The 21,074-nt window shown below is 41.1% G+C and overlaps 2 protein-coding genes across 2 annotated transcripts; one reads left to right on the top strand and one right to left on the bottom strand.

The window, feature by feature from the left end:
• Positions 1–330: 330 nt before the first annotated feature.
• armc7 (armadillo repeat containing 7) lies at positions 331–4,647 on the top strand. Its single transcript, XM_083787316.1, has 3 exons — positions 331–594; positions 1,028–1,171; positions 4,107–4,647. Exons 1-3 carry the CDS (start codon positions 522–524, stop codon positions 4,454–4,456), a joined length of 567 nt encoding a protein of 188 aa, XP_083643442.1. The 5' UTR covers positions 331–521; the 3' UTR covers positions 4,457–4,647.
• A 4,066-nt stretch (positions 4,648–8,713) lies between these two features.
• LOC310874481 (very long chain fatty acid elongase 6-like) lies at positions 8,714–20,942 on the bottom strand (the record flags this gene model as incomplete). Its single annotated transcript, XM_083787298.1, has 4 exons — positions 8,714–11,332; positions 12,660–12,811; positions 16,772–16,903; positions 20,848–20,942. 4 exons carry the CDS (start codon positions 20,940–20,942, stop codon positions 10,890–10,892), a joined length of 822 nt encoding a protein of 273 aa, XP_083643424.1. The 3' UTR covers positions 8,714–10,889.
• Between the last annotated feature and the right edge of the window lie 132 nt (positions 20,943–21,074).

Genomic DNA, 21,074 nt, shown 5'->3' on the forward strand with positions numbered 1-21,074 from the left:
TGGTCTGTTTACAACTGTTTTTATCCGGTTGTCATGAACAAACTATCCAACATAAAACATATAACACAATGTAACAGACATATCTATAAAGATTGTGTGCTGTGACCTCCCCCTTACTTCCGTTGCGTGAACACCGTTCCGTTTCAATATCAAACCAAAACATTCAAGATTCCTTGGAGTCTAGTCTACCACAGACAGCAAAATACCCGATTGGGCATACGGCCTTTCGTGCATACTTGTTTTTTGTTTTTTTTAATCCACTTGAATTTTATCGAAACAAATAAACACAATCATGTAACCCTATCGAAAGACATTATTGATTATTTCAGGCGGAAACCTTTTAATATAGAGACGTTGTTTGCGGGACATATTTCACGGACGGACCAGATTGGAAAACTTTGTAAACAATCCGTTGCGTTGCCCACGATTCACAAGACTGCATTTATTAATGATGAATTGATTCCGTATGTAGAGCTCTTTAAATTATGTGATCAAACGAAACATTGTAGTTTGTAGTCACGATGTCCGCAGGTTCTGACCGGTTCCAATATTTGCAGACACTTGTAACTGAATTTCAGGACACCGACAATGAAGGTGTGTGTGCAGTGGTGTGCTGTGGACTTTTTCTTAACTAGTAAGGCTGTATTTTAATGACTTCGCGCGTGTGCATAAAGCTCATTTGAATTGCATGTGGGGGGTAACCAATTTCTCCTTGTAAACCTCATTCCAAAAAGTGTGTGTGTGTGTTAAACAAGCACTATTTTCTTTATAGTAACAGGAGGCTCCCCATCTCTACTATAAAATAAAATAATTAACATTTTCATTGTACCACCTATTTATCAGCAGCTTCATTTTTACTAGACTAGTGTTCCATTAGCAATTTTGTCTGCTAATTTCTTTGTGTCATCACTTCCAATTTCACTTGTTTAATCTGTATCCTGTATTTTCTGTCTAATAAAGAGATGGAAACTCACTCCTATTACTGAACAAATAAATAACAAATAAACTTCCAATTTCACTGTATCAGAGGCCAAGGAGCAAGTGTTGGCCAACCTGGCCAATTTTGCATATGACCCCAAAAACATGGAGGATCTGAGGCGACTGCAGGTGATTGAGCTGTTCTTGGACATGCTCACCGAGGACAACGGGAACTTTGTAGAGTTTGGAATGGGTGAGTCACAGATGATGTCACCCATATTTGATACTTCGTCACATGACCGTGTTTGACAAATACATCATTTTTTAGAGCTACTAGATTGTGCCACAAAATATACATTTGCTTTAACCCACTTAAATGCAATTATAATATTACAATTTCTGAATTTAGCAAATGCTCTTATCCAGAGCAATTCACAAAGTAGCCATTTCGGGTTTATGATCTGGTTGGGAGCGGATGGTAACTGTCGTCATGTTGTAGTCAATGATTTGTAGTCATCTGGCAGGAAACCACAAGGTGGAATCAGAGGGATTGTGGGGTCTTATTTTGGGTACTTCTGAAGTTCTGATTCCGCTTTGTGCTTTCCTGCCAGATGACTACAAATCATTGACTACAACATGATGTATTTTACCATCCTCTCCAGACCGGTCGGTTCAGGGTTCACACAGCGATTTTGGAACACTGGTGACGCAAGGTTATTTACAAAGTGCAACATAAAGTTACTCAAAGTGCATGCTCAGCACATACTATTTCAAAGATGCACACCCGTCACCTACTGTAGCATCCAAACAATTCTTACATGATGCATTATGTCCTCATCTAAACTATGAACTCAGCTCACTCACAAAGACCCTACCTCAAAAAGATTACATACTGTAGACAATAAATAAGAAGGTACAATGAAGAAATCAAACGAGAAAAACAAAGACACCAGCCAAAAGAGTACCAAAGGATATGACAGCATGTGACGCTTGTTGGTACAACATATTATACAGAGTATCATTAACCCAAACTGCTCTCAAGCACTTGAGGGGTCACACAGGAGACCGACCACCTATCCAACAGGGGCTGCCATATGTTCAGGAAGACGTGATCTTTTTTGTTGATTGCATACTGAAACTTGATTCTCTCCATGTGTAGCACATTGCCCAAGTCTCTAAGCCACTGCTGAAACAGAGGGCTAGATACTGATTTCCACTGTTGCAAGATCAAATGTTTGGCCAGCAGTGTGCAAAGTAGATGGCTTGACCCTCAAATGGATTAATAGAGGGCCACTGATCAAAACATAGACAGTAGTGGATCTGGCACAATATTTTTCTTCATGTATTCAAAAATAAAATTAGTTTTGTTTTGAGCAGAACCAGAATTGGTGAGCAAGTGTGTAGATGTTTGATAATAGCGCAATTTAACAGTGAATTAAAATGTATGTTTTTGTTACGGTTTTGTTTACTACATTAGCCCTGGCATTTGGGCAATATTTCCAAAATAGCAGATCTACAAGCTCACTACACTTAATGCGATAAGCTTGTGGATTGGTTATTTTTGTTATTTTGTCATACGAAGAAGTGGTAAAGAGCTTAAGTAGTTAGTCAGTTGTTTTTTGGTTTATTACAAATTAAATCAAATGTATTTATATAGCACATTTAAAAACAACTCTCATTGTAACAAAGTGCTTCACAAGGCAGAATATAGTGGAGTACAATACAATACAATTCAGTGCAGAAGACATCAATAATAGAACAACAGGCAAATGGGACAAAGTAATCTAAAAGGAAAGGTGCAAGATCATGTCGGTGATGCAAAGATTTAAAAGACTCAACGGAGGGCGCAGACCTAACGGCGAGGGGAATGCTGTTCCACAGTGTGCGGGCTGCGACAGCAAAGGCGCGGTCGCCCCTGAGCCTCTTTTGTGCGGAACCCCTAAGAGACCCCTGTCTGCTGACCTGAGGGTCCTGGTAGAGGGGGATAGGATAGGAGGTCGGTGATCTAGGAGGGGGCCAGCCCATTATGGGCTTTGTATACAAACAGGAGGATTTTGAACTGTATTCTGAACCGTACCGGCAGCCAGTGGAGAGAGGCCAGGACAGGGGTGATGTGATCTCTCCTCCTGGTGCCGGTCAGGAGTCTGGCTGCTGCATTTTGAACAAGTTGTAAACGGGACAGGGATGACTAACTAATCCCAGTGTAGAGGGCATTACACTTACAGTAGTCTAACCGGGATGATATTTATAGTGCGTGGATGACTATTTCTTTTTTGTTATCAAATGTTTTTTATTTTAAGACAAAAATCACAAGACACGTTAACAACATGAAAGACTCAAAGCAAACAAAACACACATAAAACAACACACAACAGCAAAAGCAAGGAACACAAAAACAAAAACAAACAATCCCACCCATCCCTCCCCCCCGAGACCAAAGATGCCACAAAATGTCATCACTTCAACCACTGTGCAATGGAAACAAAAAACAAATAATGATAATAACCAAATCTGCAATACCAGACCAAATCTCAACGTTTTCCTCTTTTGCACCATGCAATCTTGCTGTAGACATTTCTAGATAAATGATATCCAGAAAGGTCAAAGCCCATTGGCGGGCCCAGGCCGTAGCGTAACGGTCTGGGCACCGGACTGGTGATCCAGTCGCGGTGTGCCGCGGGTTCGACTCCCGAACCTGACACGGCCTTTACCGCATGTCATCCCCCCATCTTAAAAAATCAATAAAAGGCGTAAGCCGCAAAAAAAATATCTTAAAAAAGAAAAAGCCCATTGGCGAAATGACAATGTATGAGGCGGTTTCCAGTGCGAAGCAACCATCTTCTTTGCGGCCGTTACGCCAGCAAAGAAGACACGAATACGGGTGTTATTTAATGGCAACTGGGATACATCATTTGTGGATGACTATTTCAAGGTCGTGTGTGAAGAGAAATGGTTTGATTTTGGAGATGGAGCGGAGGTGAAAGAAACTGGATTTGACTATTGCATTAATTAGTTTATCGAATTTAAACGTGGAGTCAAAAAAGACTGTTTGTTTTGGATTTGAGTAGACTGATTGTTTTGGATTTGAGTAGTGGAATCGGGTGGACCAAATAGTACGACCTCAAACTTGCTGTCATTCAGTTGGGAGATAAAAATGGAACCCTGATTGCGTCCGCTGTTATTTTCAGGGGGCTTGTGCAACCTCAGTATGGATCGGGAGTGCCGGGACCTCATACTGCAGAGTGGCGGGATTCCCCTGGTCACCGCCTGCCTGTCGAGCCAGAGAGAAGAGACGGTTCTGTCGGCCATCACTACCCTCATGAACCTCACGACGGCCTCGTCGCGTTCCGAGATCACCGATCCCGCCGTTCTGCATTGCATGCTGCGCTTCTCGCTGTCTGAGAGCCCCCGCCTGCACAACCTGGCTACAGTGTTCCTACAGGACTGCTGCACGGAGCAGCAGGTTGCCCGGGCCAAGGAGCAGATGCAAGGAGGGACGCATCAGACGGCGCTTGGCATTCCTTTACCCAAGGACTAGTTGCGTGGATGCACACAGAATAACTCTTGCTACTTCACAGGTGTTACCGATGATACTAATTAAGGCTCTGTTCCATTTAGGGTGCGTTCGGAAATGCGCCCTGATTGAACTGGTGTGCTCTCTTGTCGTTCGTTTATTCAGTGCACTCGTTACGTTGGCGTTCGAAAATCCAGTGCGCTGCGCACCGGGTGTGCCGAGTGCGACCCTTGAACGCACTCTGTGACGTCAACGCCCACCACACTCAACAAACTGACTACATTCCCGGTGCGCATTTCCGAACGCACCCTTAAGGCTCATACATAGTCTGGATTTTCGGTGGTTAGGTGACCACCGAACTAGTAACTACAACATGACGTCACGAGCCGCAGTGAAGAGCAAACCACCGCTCCAGCCCTTCTCTCTGTTTTTACTCACCACCGCTCAACGTTATTTCGCGGTGGTCAGCTCACCACCGAAAATCCAGACTATGAATAGGCCTTTAGTGTGCAGTGGTTCTCAAACTTTTTCATTTCAAGGACCCCCATAACTCTTGAGAGTGTACAAATGGACCCTTACCGGTACATTTGGTTCCATCCATACACTCTCAGAGTTACACACCATTTGGAACTAGCTGCTTCCAGCCTGGCGGGAATAAATTAGCTGTTTTTTAGTACCTTGCCATTGCCAGAAAGCCAACTTTACACTGCCTGTCAATGCCAGAGAAACCCCAGAAGTTCGTTTTTTTGCCACATGATGGCAGTAACTTCTTACCTTTGCTTTAGGCTTGACCGATACTGGATACGTTTGAGTTGTGGAGTGGGCCCAGAGGATAACTGGACACTTTTACGTTGTATTTGCCAAAGTGACTCTATAACATAGACTAAGTTAAGAGAAGTTCTGGATAGAAAAAATTTAATTATCTGATTTAATTGGTTGGTTGGTTGGTTATTTCACTTATTTGACTGCTTGCTCATGTGTGTCACGGACTGGTTAACATTTTATCGTCTACTCAGGTTTATGTGAACAGGTTTAGTTGCCCTGCCCCCTTCCTATAAAAAACCCATTGTAACTTCAAACTCAATTTAAAGGTGTGTTAATGTTAGATTAATCAAACACTTTTTTTCCCCTGGTGACTGATACTGCCCTCCTAATATGTGTGATGCCCATTATTTTTTTAATTACTTTTTTCTTTCTTTTTTGTATGGGACCTTGTTCTTTCCCTGATTCTTTTCATCCAAAATAATTATTCAAAATAAATGAAAAAATGAATTAAAAAAAACATGGACACCTCACGTATTAGGAGGGCAGTATGAGTCACCGGAAAAATGGGCAGGTGTTTTCAATGAATGTAACGGTAGGAAGGGGGAGGGGCAGCTACAATTAATATCAAATATCTAAATATTGAATCCAGCAACAAAAAAACTGTCTGGGATGTTCACATAACTTAAGCCTGAGTAGATGATAAAATGACCAAATGTTTTTTAAGTGAAATATCCCTTTAACACAGTTCTCTCCCCATCTACATGCTTTGCATAAATTCCACAATTGCGCTCTTATCTGATTCACTTGTCTTTACACTAACCTGTCCCCTGGCCATGAACCTAACATTTCTTCAAAAAAGAAAAAAGCAAGGCAAGAATAACTTTAGTCAACAATGCATTTTTTCCACACTGTCCTCTGTGACAGAGAAAGTGATAGAGAAATAATGTATTGTGTTGGAAAGAGTAGTAGCAAAAACTCTAGTCAATGAAACATAATTATTACTTTAAAAATAATGACTCAATTAAAAATAGTCATCGTACTTTTACAAATGAGTAATGGTGAAATTTGTGTTTTAAAACTACTAACTATTTTTTTTAAACTACTGTTATATGTACAATTTATTTAAAAAGTAACTTGAGTAAATGTAATGGAGTAGGCAGCCTACATTTAATACCTTACCTTGACCATAATATGGCAAACCTAAAAGATTCCTAAAAGATTCAATTTTCTTGTTATCGGGTATGTTTGCACACATCTTTGGATGAGGTTGGTGCACACTGAATTATATTTAAAATATTTCCAATTAGGGTAAAATAAGTTAGAAACGATACTGTATACAATATACAGAGTGTACATGTTGGCATAGCTGCAAACTAACTTTATTTATTATAGTTAGAAACAGCACGTGTATGTTACATGTTTATTGGAGTTTGTAGTAGTGTGATTGAATGTATGAATGCATGGAAATATATCAGATATAAAATATGCTTTGACTCTTGAGCTTTTTGGAGGCTCAGAGTGTTTTTTTTTTACAAGCGTTATAAAAAAACATTCCATGTTTTATTATCAGCAGCAAAGAACATTGTGGTGTTCTGGCAACAAAACCGGTCAAATGCGGCATCTTTATCAACCTAGTGATATATATTTGAAGTACTCTATAGTCTATGATGTAAGACCTTGGAACTTGATCAATCGGCCCATTACTCCATGCCTTCAACTGAGCCTCTCTTTCTGCTGGGAGAGGACCATAATATCATCCCCAATGTTCTGAGGAGATCTCCCTGACCTAGGCCTTACTCGGCACTGTTATATCAGGGCTACACATACATCCTAGGAGGTTGTAAAAGCTATTGACTAATGAGGATACGATCCCGGTTTGTGTAAACAGCTTTGCATCTTGGGACACTTTAAATGTGAAACTACTCTATCAGTCTGTAAGTTAAAACTCAGTCCAATACTGTGTTGAAGGGGCCACATCAAAAGTGACTGCAATGGTGCTCTTTGCAGAAGTGCATAAGAGCACCCACCCACGTGTGTCGTTAAATCGGATCTATTTAGCCGGTGTTTCACATCTCTGGTTTTAGGGACCATGTTAGAGACAAAGCATTCTGATAACGAAACGGTATGAAACATACTAAAACCAAATGTAATTTATTATACAGTAGCAACATTTGAACCTTCAAACATAAAAGCCCTTAGACAGGTTTTTCCCTTTTGTTGCAGTTGACAGTAGATCCACAGGAGTTTAATAAGTCTACAACAGCAAAGATAATGCACAAATGAACATGACTGTGCTCTTAATGCAAAACATAAAACCGCTAGAAATGTAATTTGGCACAAATTACTTCTAATTACTGTATCAAGATTAGTGGTGCAAAAGTAGGCATTGCAGCTTTCAAATAATCATCAATATTCCAAATGACTCAAGTACTGCTCGTCAAAATAAATCTCTATTGCAGCTGCAATGCAGAGTGCACCTGTAATGTGATTGTTTTGCAGAATGGTATTGAATTGCTATTGTTAACCCATTCTGAACGGGCACCCATTTTGGTGTCAGCATCATGTTATGCTTTAGCTATTGAAAAATAGCAGATCTACAAGCTCATATCGCGCCACCGAGTGGCGCGATACGAGCTTGTAGGTCTGCTATTTTTACGACTGACATTTTTTTAGAATCTGATCTCAGGTCAGAATGGGTTAATCAGACCAATGTGTGTCCAGTGGAAAACCTCGTATGAATCTGATCTCAGGTCAGAATGGGTTAAAATATAACCGATGCACAGTACTGTAAGTACTGATGAAGCAACGGTTTGTTGGTGAGATATTTTAAATAATTCACCTATACCTTAGAATCAAAATGGAGGGTTTTAGGAGCACTTAAATTATGAAGGCAACTATAAGAGTTTATCAATGTATTGGTGGCTGGCTACCCTGTAAAACCTTCTAAATTTACTGATAGTACTGTATGTGAAACTACCTGACAAAGACAGCTTTTGACTGACCGTTGAAACTGGTCGGCGTTTGGTGGCTTTTAATTGTTTTTAAATGTATAGCCCTGTCATGTATTTATTGAAGGCTTTTGAAATGTATCCTTGCAAGAGTGTGCTTGGTAGGCTACATATCGTCGCTGTTGGGCAGAGCCTTGTATCAAATAGATAAAAACGTTTCGAAAAATTGTTTATTTTTTGTCTTTTAATGCCCTTCACTACACTAAGAGTGTCAAGCACAACCTTATAATAGCGAAAATAGCTGATCAGCTTTTTTCGCTATTATAAGGTTTCCACCCAGCAGCAACGAGCTCCCACAACTATGACGGGATGGCAATGAGCATGATAGCATACAAGATTTAGCTCTTCAACAATAGACATACCAGTATACACTATACAGAGAAGCTGCCATGGGGGTGAACATACAGTGATAGTGGTGGAGATTTACAGAACATAATACTGCAAGCCAAATCTCCCTTTACTGGCCAGATGTAAATGCCCATTGCCCACTTGACTAGACTAATCTAATGGGTATGCATGTTTATTACAGAAATAAGGTGGAATGTTTAGTTAAATTGTATTACTGGCTATTTTAATAAGGCAGGCTCTGACTTCAATTTAAAAGAACGAAGAAAAATAACAGAAAATTTGAGAGGCAAACATTCTTCTGGACAGTTCTACAGTAGAAACAAAGCACAGATGCATTAAACATTACTTAAGGATGGAATGAAAAATAATAACATCAACTCAATCAGCACAGTTTAAGACAAACAGGCCCTTAGTTCAACATTTACTGGGCATGCTTCAGATTTGCTAGGGAAACTCACATATTAAGAAAATAAATAGATTCTTAAGATATTATTTACAATGGACACATTGTTCAGGTCATCACGCCACTCAGTCCTCCCTCTCCATGTCTCCATTCTTATCAACCCTGACTGAAATACAAACATCACAATATCCTCATTTTCCCCATTTCAATTAATCCTTTCTCAAATAGACCACACTAAAGGGTGTGCAATGCATGAGGATGTACGATACAAATGTATCCGTTTATATCGATCTACACTACAGTACAAAACTCAGAATTTGGACAACTGCCCATTTCCCCTTTTAAATGTACAGCTCTTTAATTAAAAGAGCCTGATTAAAAGTGCTATGTCACATTTTATTGTGGTTGTTACCATTTACCACCTAATTTATTTCATGAAGGCCTTCTAGACTGATTTGGATTAATCCAATCGACTTGCATTACAAGACATTGGGAAATGGGAGAGTTACATACCGATACTTACTTATGATGACGCATAGAAAGAGTAAAAGTACAAATTATTGTGTGCTTTCCAATAAAACAGACTGACTAGGTGAAAAACAACAACCTTGAGACAATTCAGACATAGACTGCAATATCAGCAGTGCTCTCAATATGTCGTAGCACGTATATATGTTCAGGACGAGAGAAGCAAAGCAAAGATATCTGCCTTGTGTAAACAAGACATCACTATGGAACAGAGAATGGGGCGATGATGAGTGTGGGGGTTGAGGGGGTTCACATCTCTAGCTCCTCTGCATGCAAAGGAGCACAACAGACGGAGCGTGTAGACGATATGAGAGAGACGACGGCTGCCGATGGAGGAACGCTTTGAGAATTAGCTCGGAGATCTTTTTCACAGTTTTCCCCCCCATTCAATAGGCTGGGCAAGACCGTATTCATATTTTAATAATACGTCTGTATTCTGTGATACAATAATAAATCTGTGTCAAATGTTAATTTAATAAAAACCTCCTTAAATGTGCAATTAATCAATGTGTTCCCTTTTACACAACCCATAGATGGTTTCATTAATATTATTGCAGAGCTGAGATGAGGGCGATTCTCAGTGATCATATAATGAACATTGCATTGGCAAAGTGACTGTTTGGAATCAGGCCAATGCCTCCATCAGCTCCGTAATTTGGGAAGTTGATATTTGATATCAGCAGGGTGCACATTGCTCCCTTTCCACATCTTTCAGACTTGTTTCAAGTGCACTTGTTCCTGTTGCTCATGTAAAGTTGCTAAAATTAAATTTGACAAAAATGTCAAATTCATGCAGTGCATGTTAAATTGTCAATTCCCTTTTTTTTATTTTATTATCATACTGTTTTTATAGAATGCGTGTCAGTTAGGTCTAAACGTTTTCACTTGAGTTGAAGTTGGAGCATCTCTGCATAGTGTCCCATAATGGACTTTCTACGTAAAAACATGCAGACATATTCATAAACTGACTTCGTTGCTTTAGCCCTCATACAGCTATTTCTCACAGAACTCTGACACTAGACAAGAGTCTGGTTAAAAAAGTCCTCCGGCATAAACTAGGCATCCTTCTATCATCATTACATTTTTGTATATCCTAGTCCCTATTATTCATGTGATCACACATACTGTAAATGTGTACAATTTACCATGACCATGCACTGGTTCGGCGTGCCACTTCTCTCTAAGATTTGTTTTGTGGATCCGTGGTTACATCATTCCTTCTAAGCTACAGAAACCTAGAAACCTAGAAAGTCACTCTTCGATGTGGCCCCAGCGACCAGTGAAAGCGACTATCTGTGACTCAAAACATTCACAATGGGACAACACGTTTTTGTCATTTCTGGCACGCTTTAACATGACGGGCACAGGGGCTAAAACTTGGCCCTTTGCCAGAGGGGCAGCCATCTTACTCTGCCTTGGTTCCCTTGAGGGAGGAGGAGGAGGAGGAGGAGCCCTTGAGGTAGGCGTTGTAGAAGAAGTAGGCAAAGAGGAACAGGTAGCTGAGATACATGAGGATTCCCCAGGCGATGTTGTCGATGTAGGACGGGCAGCGCACCTCGTGCATCCAGCTGTACACCAGGACCAGCACGGCCAGGCCCATCACCATCTGCATGATCTGCGTGGCCGTGATCAGCATGGCACAGGGCCGCGGCACCCGCATGCCGGCCGCCCGCACCGCGTAGTACGTGTACATGAGGGAGTGCACCACGTAGTTCATGGTCATGAACCAGCCGCCTCCCGCCACCTGGTCCTTGTAGGAGTACCAGGAGTAGAGCAGAACGGTGATGTGGTGGTACCAGTGGAGGAAGATGAGGCGCTGCTTGCGGAGCACAATGAAGGCCGTGTCGCCTGTGGGTAGAGCAGGTAGAGTTATACTTTAGAGTTTTACTGTTGTTGTTTACCTAATGGCATCGCGTGCACTGAAAATAGCCAATACCAATCTACAAGTTCTGAGCAGATATTTTCGGTGAGCAACGAAAAGTAACTTATGGTTAGAAACACACACACTGCAGAGGATTATTCAAGTTATGGTAACCCTACAACCTTCTGAACCCAAACCCCCATACAGTGCCGTTACCCCAATACGACAATTAACTCGGACCCTAGATTGGTATGACTTATTTGCACAAATCAGGCAGTTGCAGTAATACAGTGAAATGTGATTAACTAGTTACTGTATCTCAGCACATTGGGCCTGGCTGTAGCGATATACCAGTCACAGCAAATGTCCTTTCTGTCTGTAGCTGAGGAGGTGTTCTCTATATCAACGCACAGTGGACACTAATGGATTTTTTTTCGCCATCTCAGCATCCACCTCCATTTACCAGGAGCAATGCCATCTTCCTCTGACAGAGAACATGCAGTGATTGGATTACAGCACAGACCGGGAGATGTCATCAGGATGCGGAGAAGGTACAGTAATAGGCCTTTCCCTGATCGATGCAAATGCAGTACGACATTTAAGGGCTCCAGAACACAAGCATTAACGGGAAACCGACTTGGTCACTCAAGGTTACTTTGTATGCCTTAGCCTTTGACTCAGAATGATGTACATGGCTAGTATCACTCTGATGGGACTACCCAATCAGGTTATATCCTAAACTTAATTTATCCTACTCAACCTCCCATTCCATACAATGGTTAAAGTTAAAACCAACAATCTGTCGATTGCATTTCACACCATGACGCCATCATCTCTCCAGTTTTCTCCTGTATTTGTTTCCAAAAGCGGATATAGAGCACCAAAGTCTGACGTCAATATCGCTAGAGGGAGCTATACCACGCGTTCTTTGGAATCTTAGATCGCCTCGTATAAGAACTGTGTTTGAAAAATAAACAAATCATCCCAGCAGCTTTACTCCTATGGATATGAAGAATCAACTGACTGCGAGAAAACGCTAATACTTACTGTTACTGTTGCAGAATTAGTTCCATTTTTGCTAGAAAAATCGTAAACGATAATGCTGAGACAGTTTGTTTATTTTTGGACCACAGTTTTTATATGAGACGATTTTAAGATGACCCGAACCAGGGGATGAGCGAGTGACATCAGGACTTCGGCACTCTATTCTAGACGAACTTGTGCAACGTTTGATTCAAATTTCAAAAACGGATTACCATGACGGCACTGATGTCTGTCACATGGTGAGAGATGACAAGGGAATTAAAGCCTTACCCAGTTCGGGGGCCTTGCTGAGAACGAAGGCGTAGGCCCAGAACTTGCTGACGGGGGCGCTGTAGAAGCTGTTGTCACACACCGACTGCCTGAAGCCGCTGTTGGTGAGGACATGGAACATGTACCCCCCCGTCCTGAGCGCTCCGATGATACTGCAGGAAGAAGGTCCACACACAACCCGTTCATTATAGCACGCATTATGTAACGCAGTGGTTCCCAAACTTTTTAGCCTGTGACGAAATGATACATTCCCCTGGGACCCAACTTAGTGAAAATATCTCACAACGCGTCGCTTCGTTTGGTATTAATAATTCATGAAAACTTTTTTGAGAATGTTTTTTTTTCAAAATGTTTTTGAAATCATAATAATGAAAAACTAAATGTAGAAAGCAAAAAATATAAGGACCCCAAAAAGAAATTCCGTGACCCACAAATGGGTCCCGACCCAATTTGCCTTTAAATGTTCTGATGAATTGAAAATGGAGGACCCTGATGTAAACTAGTGTTAGTGCTTTTTATGGTTCTATCCTATGTTTTTGTATTGACTTGTGCTTTCGTTTGAACTGTACCCATTCTACATACTGTGAATTAAAAATGCCAATCAATCAATCAATCAAGCATCACGGTCACAGACAGAGCGATATTCTTTTTTGTGATATTTTGTGGGCCTTTCTGCCTTTATTCAGACAAAGTGTGACAGGAACAGGTAGAGAGACAGAGACACGCAGCAAAGGCTATTAGGCACCCATCAATATTTTTCAACAGAAATATAGCAGCCCATGTTAAGAGATTCAAGGTTTAAATCAATATAAAGTAGAAATGCATGCACATGCAAAAATTATCAATATTTGCCAATTGATTGATAAATTTCAACTATATACAGATGGGCATCTCGCAACATGTGATCAGTCAGAGGACACCGTAAGCAGTTAAGGCATCATACAGGAGTTAATATAATCCCTATAGGGATTTTTAAACATGTAAACTTGGGAATGTTGTTGGTTAACTGCATTTACCCGTAGCATGATGTCATATTTATCAAGGACAAAATCAGCATGCCTGGCATTGCTTTATTGGTTTATTACACTGCCAGTGTGTTCAGTCAGTGTTTCGGTACTCGGCATTGTCTGACATCACACACAACAGAAACTATTCTCTGACAACAGTGATTTGTGTTGACGTTGGCGGTCTCCATGGGTGTGTGTCTCCTGCATTCAAGTATGTCAGTTGCGCAACATACACTATCAGTGATGCATTTGGTGAGTCCCAAGAGCGGCAGTTGGCTCAGAAGTTATACGATATAGTACTAAGTTGTTGTACAGTACAACTATGGCTGTATTATTGTGTTATCTCTTACAGTATTAGATAGTGGCATCAATGATACAGCACCAAACTAGGAGGGCATCCCAGAGTCATTAGCCCAGTGCCCCGACTAGAGTGCAGTCAGTTCAGGGGATGAGGGTCATTCCCACTGGCGCCTTTGTAGATTTAGGATTAGAGATCCACAGCACTACTAATGATGTGCTGTACCTCTGTACAAACACAGCAGAACTAGTACTGAATGCCTTTACCATGTGTCAAATAGTGGATTAAATTAGTAATAGTAGAGTAACATAGTGCACTGCTTTGTGAGACAGCTGCTTGATGTTTTTAGTAGCAGAGAAGACAAAACTAATATGTATAAAGTTTTTGTGGCAGAGCAGGGCACATAAATCCACAGCCACATAATATCAGACTCACTTTTAGAACTGTGTCACTGTCACTGTTGCTGTAATAATTACAGGACAGTCTGGGACTGGTAATTAGATTTCAAGGGGAAAGACGTTTAAATTGGCTACATTACCAGGGCACTGCTCTATTAATCTCAGCTACTGTAATGGTGTGTAAATAAATTGTCTGATTCTAAAGGGCTGAAGTAAAGTGCAGCGTTAGGGATTGGTTGAAACACAGCAATGCAAATTATGTGTAATGCAGTAAAAAGTTTAATATATCAGCCTTTTAAAAGTGCATAGCCTACTGCGTAATCATCAGCACATTATGGTTCTGTCGCGATCGGACACTGGTGTTTCGTGTTTGTGTACACAACACCAGTCTGGTACACAGTCAAATCTATAATCTAATATTTTGAGTGTTAAAATAACACTCCAAATATTACTGTGATTTTACTCTGGTTTGGCTCCTGTGTGTTGTGGAGCTACACATTTTTGTTTTAGTTTGACTATATTGGCATGCAAAAGTAAATTTTTTATTAACTCTGAAACACAAAAATGTGATTGCAAAATATGCCTCTTATACAAAAGTGGTCTACAATAGAGGGGTCTGTCTCTGTCTATTTCTTATATTTTTTTAGTACTCACAGGTCTACAATGACAGACCTAATGGAGGAACCAGGAAATGTGTTCCCAGATCCGATTGGCACAGAGATATTGTCCATGTCTGAGAGGAGAAAGACCAGATAAATCTAGGACCCGAGACGGGTGAGATATTGTATCGATCCGACAAACCTTTAAAAGATATCGTCCTACCAGTAGATTACACTGATGGCCTAGGATACTCTATGATGGAATCTAGCAGTGACGTAGCCTACAATAAGTGACATATGAAATTGAAACGGACCCTGTTTTGAAAAGGACCTGTACCTTGCTAAAACAAAGGTTCATATAACCCATTCTGACCGGGCACCCATTTTGGAGTTGGCATCATGTTATGCTTTAGCTATTTAAAAATAGCAGATCTACAAGCTCATATCGCGCCACCGAGTGGCGCGATACGAGCTTGTAGGTCTGCTATTTTTCGAAAAATCGAAGAACGACTGACATTTTTTAGAATCTGATCTCAGGTCAGAATGGGTTCATCAGACCAGTGTGTGTCCGGCGGAAACCTCGTATGAATCTGATCTCAGGTCAGAATGGGATAACAGTTACACTACTCAGCGGCATCGATGATGTCATTGGTGGGCAGCTTTGTGAACTGTCCACAGCCCTCCTCTGAAACACATAAACTACTGGGTCAATATTCAGATAAAGGTCAGTCGACATCATCATAATTCATAACACCATGATGGCGTTATGAATTATGATTATGGGACTAACCTTTATCTGAATATTGACCCAGTAGTACATGTGTTGAATCACTCTCCTCTGCGTAAGCACAAAGGATGGTCAGATACACTTGACACCATGACAATCAGCTACTTTCTGTTTTGTTCTTATCTCTATTTTCTGGTCACGTTATGTACAGTAGGCCTATCCAATAGGGTGTGTGCGTGCTGAAGCAGCTAACTCCACAACCTCTCATGCAAGTAATTGACAATATATAAAGTCACAATACCAACTTTGATGAGGCACTGGCAGTATTGCTTTGTTTAAAAATATATGTTTTTCTTTATTTCCTATACTATTATATATTATACTATAATATTTTACATTTTGTGATTGTGATTCATGTGATTTTGTGAAAATGTGATTCATTTTGTTGAGTTAGGTAGTTTCTCCCTGACAGCAGAAATATTCTCTATATGTGTTATAAACTTCAGAACTTGTCGTGTGATACTGTTTGGTGTCAGCTTGTTCTCCACGCACTGAAACATCACTCACCACCGGCAGTTAGAGGGAGACTCTTCAGCACAACAGACAGGGTAGACAAAAATCATATTATAATTAACATTATTGAGGACCAATTATGAAGATGGGTTGAAAATGTGAGAAGTCACACTTTAAATGTTTTAATGGCTCCATCAGTGTGTGATATGATAAGGTCAATTCCTGTTAGAGAGAAAGAACTGTACAAACATTACAAATATACAGACCTTTGCCCTGCTGGACAACTGGCCACACAAATGAAACAAAGGGACTTTGCCCCCTAGACTCCAATACTTATATCATGTGGTACTAAATCTAGACCGTAAAAAAAGACACCTTTTGTTTGGAGCTGCAGCCACACTATGGAGTTGAAACAACAGATGTTCAGGAGACCTTGATCCTGCCCGTTCACGCCACTCTCCGCCCTCCACGCCAATCTACCTGACCCTATTTATACCCGCCCAATACCACCCAGAATCCTCCATGCTTCACCCGCAGGCTTCTTGCATCCCATTGCACATCTTAACTCACCTGAAGATGGCCAAGCTGAGGGACCACAGCACCAGGGGTCGACGGAGGTTCAGCTTGGGCCTCTCCCGCATGAAGTGTTGCCCCCCAAATACGAGGGCTGCATACAGGCCACAGAACATGAAGGATGTGGTCCTGTGGAGGTGATGACAGCATGAAACACATCTTTACTGGACTAAAATCACTCTTTTATCACTAATTCTAGTATAGAACACCAAAGTCTCATGTCAATATCGCTAGAGGGCACTAAGTCCACGGGTTTGTGTATCTTTGTATTTGTATCATAATCCCCATAGGGGGATCTTAGATTGCCTCATATAAGAACAATACAGTGTTTGAAAAATAAACAAATCATCCCGGCGATTTCACTCATATGGATATGAAGAATCAACTGACTGCAAAAAAACGCTAATGATACTGCTGCTGAATTAGTTACCTTTTCGCTAGAAACAGACTGTATCAAATATGAGTGACTGACTGTCGTAAACGATACGGAGACACCTCTCCGACGATATCGCAGAGGCAGTTTGTTTATTTTTGGACCACAGTTCTTATATGAGACGATTCTAAGATGACCCAATGTAATTCTCCATAGAGAAAAACCTCCGAAGTTCCGCGAACCAGGGGATGAGCGAGTGATGTCAGGACTTAATTGGCCTCAGTGTATTAATACACAAAATGTGTGCATATAGTTTAATGTGTGTACAGCCCACATTATGTATTCTATCTTAATAACAAATCTGATTTTTTTGAAAACTGCATATTACAAATGTTTTTTTTTAAATAACTATATAAACCTTTGTAAAAATAATATCTTCCCTTTACAATAGATGATTCTCTTCCCCGACTCAATAAAATCACTTTATTTTTTTATTTTTTTAATATTTGCTGCTGATAAGTGAAAATCTGTGCACCCCTGCAAATAAAACACAAACCAATAATCACCCCCCTTAGCCACCATGTCACAATACAGATGTGATGCTGTTACATAAGAACATTAAACACAGATTATCGGCAGCTGGGCGTGGACTTTGGACTACACCACTTCAATCAAACAAACTATTAACAAACTATAAATTGGACTTCAGTAACACGTGTCTGGTCTGAGTTCTAATGTGCACTATGGACTTTGCTTTATGACGAATAGCCAAAATAGCTGAACTACAAGCTCATATGTTGCTACACACTGTAAGTCTGCAGATGGAAAGAGGTTGTATGTCACAAACAAGATCTTTGTTATAGCTTACAATGAACAGGTATAGTTTCATAATCATAACTATACTTTAAATCAGGGGTTCCCAAACTGTGGTGCATGCAAACTGTGGTGCATGCACCCTGTGGTGCGCGAACGCCCTCTAGGGGGGGAGTGACATGAATAGGCTAATGGTGGTGCTATGGTGTTATTTTAAATATATGAACATATATGCCAATATGGCAATAGTGCATATATGTGGATATGAAATATGATATACATCTCGTATGATAAACATATATGTTGCATATAAAAAGAATATGTTCATATATTTAACTTTTCATCTAGGAGGGTGCGTCAGCTAGGCCGGGAGGTAACGGGGCATGCACAGCCCAAAAAACTATCACTATAAACTAAGGTCCTGTTAATAAACATTTATTAACTGTTAATAAGTTCCGCTGCTAAACTGTTTTAATGATTTATACCCTAACCCTTTCATTGCACATGCCCACAACTCCCTGAAACCCATTCTTTTGTATTACTGAATGGATTATCCTGATTACACCATGTGAAATTACCTAAAAGCTCTAGTGACCCCTAGTAGTTAGACGTTCAGGTCATGTCTGATTCTGATGGGCCCCAATTGTAATTAGTGGGGGGATTAGCAGAGATTAGTACAGTAGTTGACAGTAACCAATCCAAGGCTACGGTGATGAGGCAATTATAGCCTGAGTCCAATACTAGTTTTAAAAATCACACCTGTGTGAAGTGAGGGATGTTCTTATCATCGTACATCATCCATCATTCATCAAAAGTTGACAATGAATTGGTTTTGTAGGACAAAAATAACGATATGCTCAGACACATATAAATTCTCCTTTCATTGTCTCTGTTAAAAGATCTACACTATAGCTGAATATAGGAGGGGCTAGCGCCCCTCAAAAATAACACCTGTGTGAAGTGAGGGACGCTCTTATCATCGTACATCATCATGACGTAAAATAGACACTATGATGTAAAATTCTCCATTCACTGTATATCGGAATTTAATGTTTGTCTAAGACTAAGTTTGTGGACGGTAACTAAGAGCTGGATGTACGGGGGGCTAGCGCCCCTCAAAAAGCTGCTGTGCACTTTTTTTTGCAGCAACTAAAGAATGTCTGAAAAGATCAACAAAAGCATACAGGTAAAAAGCCCAGAATAGTACATGTTGTGTAAACAATGACATGCATGTCCATTGTGCAAGCAGGTACAATACGTGCTTGTGTGCATTTCTGTGCAAGAGTGCAAGTGAGGATATGTGCATGGGAGCCATGCCATTACTGCAACTTTGTACTACAACATTGCATTATGTGCACATGCGCACACACACACATGCAAGAAAGGTTCCAGTGGTGACAGTCTCTGTGGGCTAGTACTGTTTGTTAGTTTGTTATCTGATTTTGAGTGCGTGTGCATGTGTGTGTGTGTGTGTGTGTGTTGGGGGGAGGGGAAGGAGGATAGAAAGACAACAGCACAGTTCCTCATTTTGCTGTGCTGACTAGGGAGAGAACTGCTGGAATGGTTGTGACTCGATTGAGTTGCTCCTGTGTGTGTGTGTGTGTGTGTGTGTGTGTGTGCGTGCGTGCGTGCGTGCGTGCGTGCGTGCGTGTGTGTGTGTGTGTGTGTGTGCGCGCGTGCGTGTAAAAGTGCAATTTAACCATAGTGCCCCTGTTACGGTGGACGATTAAGAGTATGACACGCAGTCTCCCCTGCTCATCATCTCTATACTCTCTAGAGAGAAATAAGGCTCATTTGGGGGGGGGGGGGGGGCACTGTAAATGCTGTTTCAAAGCAAACTGTGCAGTCTACAGTGTAGTGCTTTGTTTAATCAGCAGAAGAAGTGCTGTGGTGAAACCAGGGCCCATTACTCACTACCTCGGAAGCACTCAGTATTAAACGCAAGCGAAGCATCAGTGGTATTTTACGATTGTTGCTATATACTCTTGAGGTGTATAGATTTTGCCATACACACAGTGGAACTCAATAATAAACCTGATTAAGATGCAGGTTTGGCTGGCTTGCAAGGTCCAAGCTTTTGCTTCATAGATGGAAACACAACACTGCTGCTGTGTTTCTGCACACCTGAAATTTAACTCTGCTGTGCAGTGTTAGATTTCCGTCCCTCGTCGTCTCAGGAGCTTAACCCTATCTGAGCTTCACTGCAAGAATGTAGTCTTACTAGGTTTCCTTGGAAATGTTTCCACGAGGGCAAGATAATCACTCCCTCTGGTGCATACATTTCATTGGACAATGCGAGGAGAGCACTTTAAATTGAGATACGTGATGGTGATGCAATGGTACAATAGTATGGGATGGGGCTATAAGTGATCCATTTCGGTATACACACACGGCAAATTACATATTCATGCAAAACAGGTATGTTACATAGGCCTCATCCCATTGAGATCCTAACCCTAACCCTATATACCTTTGCAAGTATTAAACGTGCAGAATTAGAATGATTGGAATCTGTTTTCTAAATGATGTTTTCCTGCAGACCGATCGTCTCGCCTATGTGTGAGCGGTCATATCGTGCATCCTCAAGGACGTTTGAAATAGGAGCGGGCGAAGTGACGTTTTCCTACTTTATTATAAATATGATTATGTCATTCACAGATTATATGGCCTGTTGCAAACAATAGACGTATCAGGGCTACAGCCTACAGGTGACGTTACACTGACAGCGGCTGCAGCATCCCTCAGTGACAGCCTGGACATCACGAACCGGCTACAATAGAGCCCGCGACCCGGCCTTTGGCTAGCTAGTGGAATTCGCCGGCTTGAGGTTTCTCGCTTCTGCATGAAACAATGAGTTTTAGTCCCCCACCCCACAGATGCTACTTACCAGTTCTCCTGCATCCATTCCAGAGCCCGCCTTTCGTCGAACCGTCGCTCGAAATCGTACTCTTCGAGCACGGCATTGTGCTCCGTGTCGTTCATCATTCCCCCCCCACCCCTTCCGCCCCTTAACAAAATAACTGTTTTCTGAACGGCTAACTAATAATAGAGGCCTGGGTGTTTTCTGTACGATTTCCTTGCGGGAATAAAATGTGGAAAAGCCGAGGATGGGAG

Source organism: Protomyctophum parallelum (assembly GCF_964188405.1).
Source record: "Protomyctophum parallelum genome assembly, chromosome: 17".
Lineage (NCBI taxonomy): Eukaryota > Metazoa > Chordata > Actinopteri > Myctophiformes > Myctophidae > Protomyctophum > Protomyctophum parallelum.

Excerpts from the sequence above, each read along its gene's own strand:
- armc7 (XM_083787316.1), top strand. The coding sequence starts at position 522 with ATGTCCGCAGGTTCTGACCGGTTCCAATATTTGCAGACACTTGTAACT. Across the intron at positions 595-1,027 it reads TCAGGACACCGACAATGAAG|AGGCCAAGGAGCAAGTGTTG; the intron begins GTGTGTGTGCAG and ends TCACTGTATCAG. Across the intron at positions 1,172-4,106 it reads CTTTGTAGAGTTTGGAATGG|GGGGCTTGTGCAACCTCAGT; the intron begins GTGAGTCACAGA and ends TGTTATTTTCAG.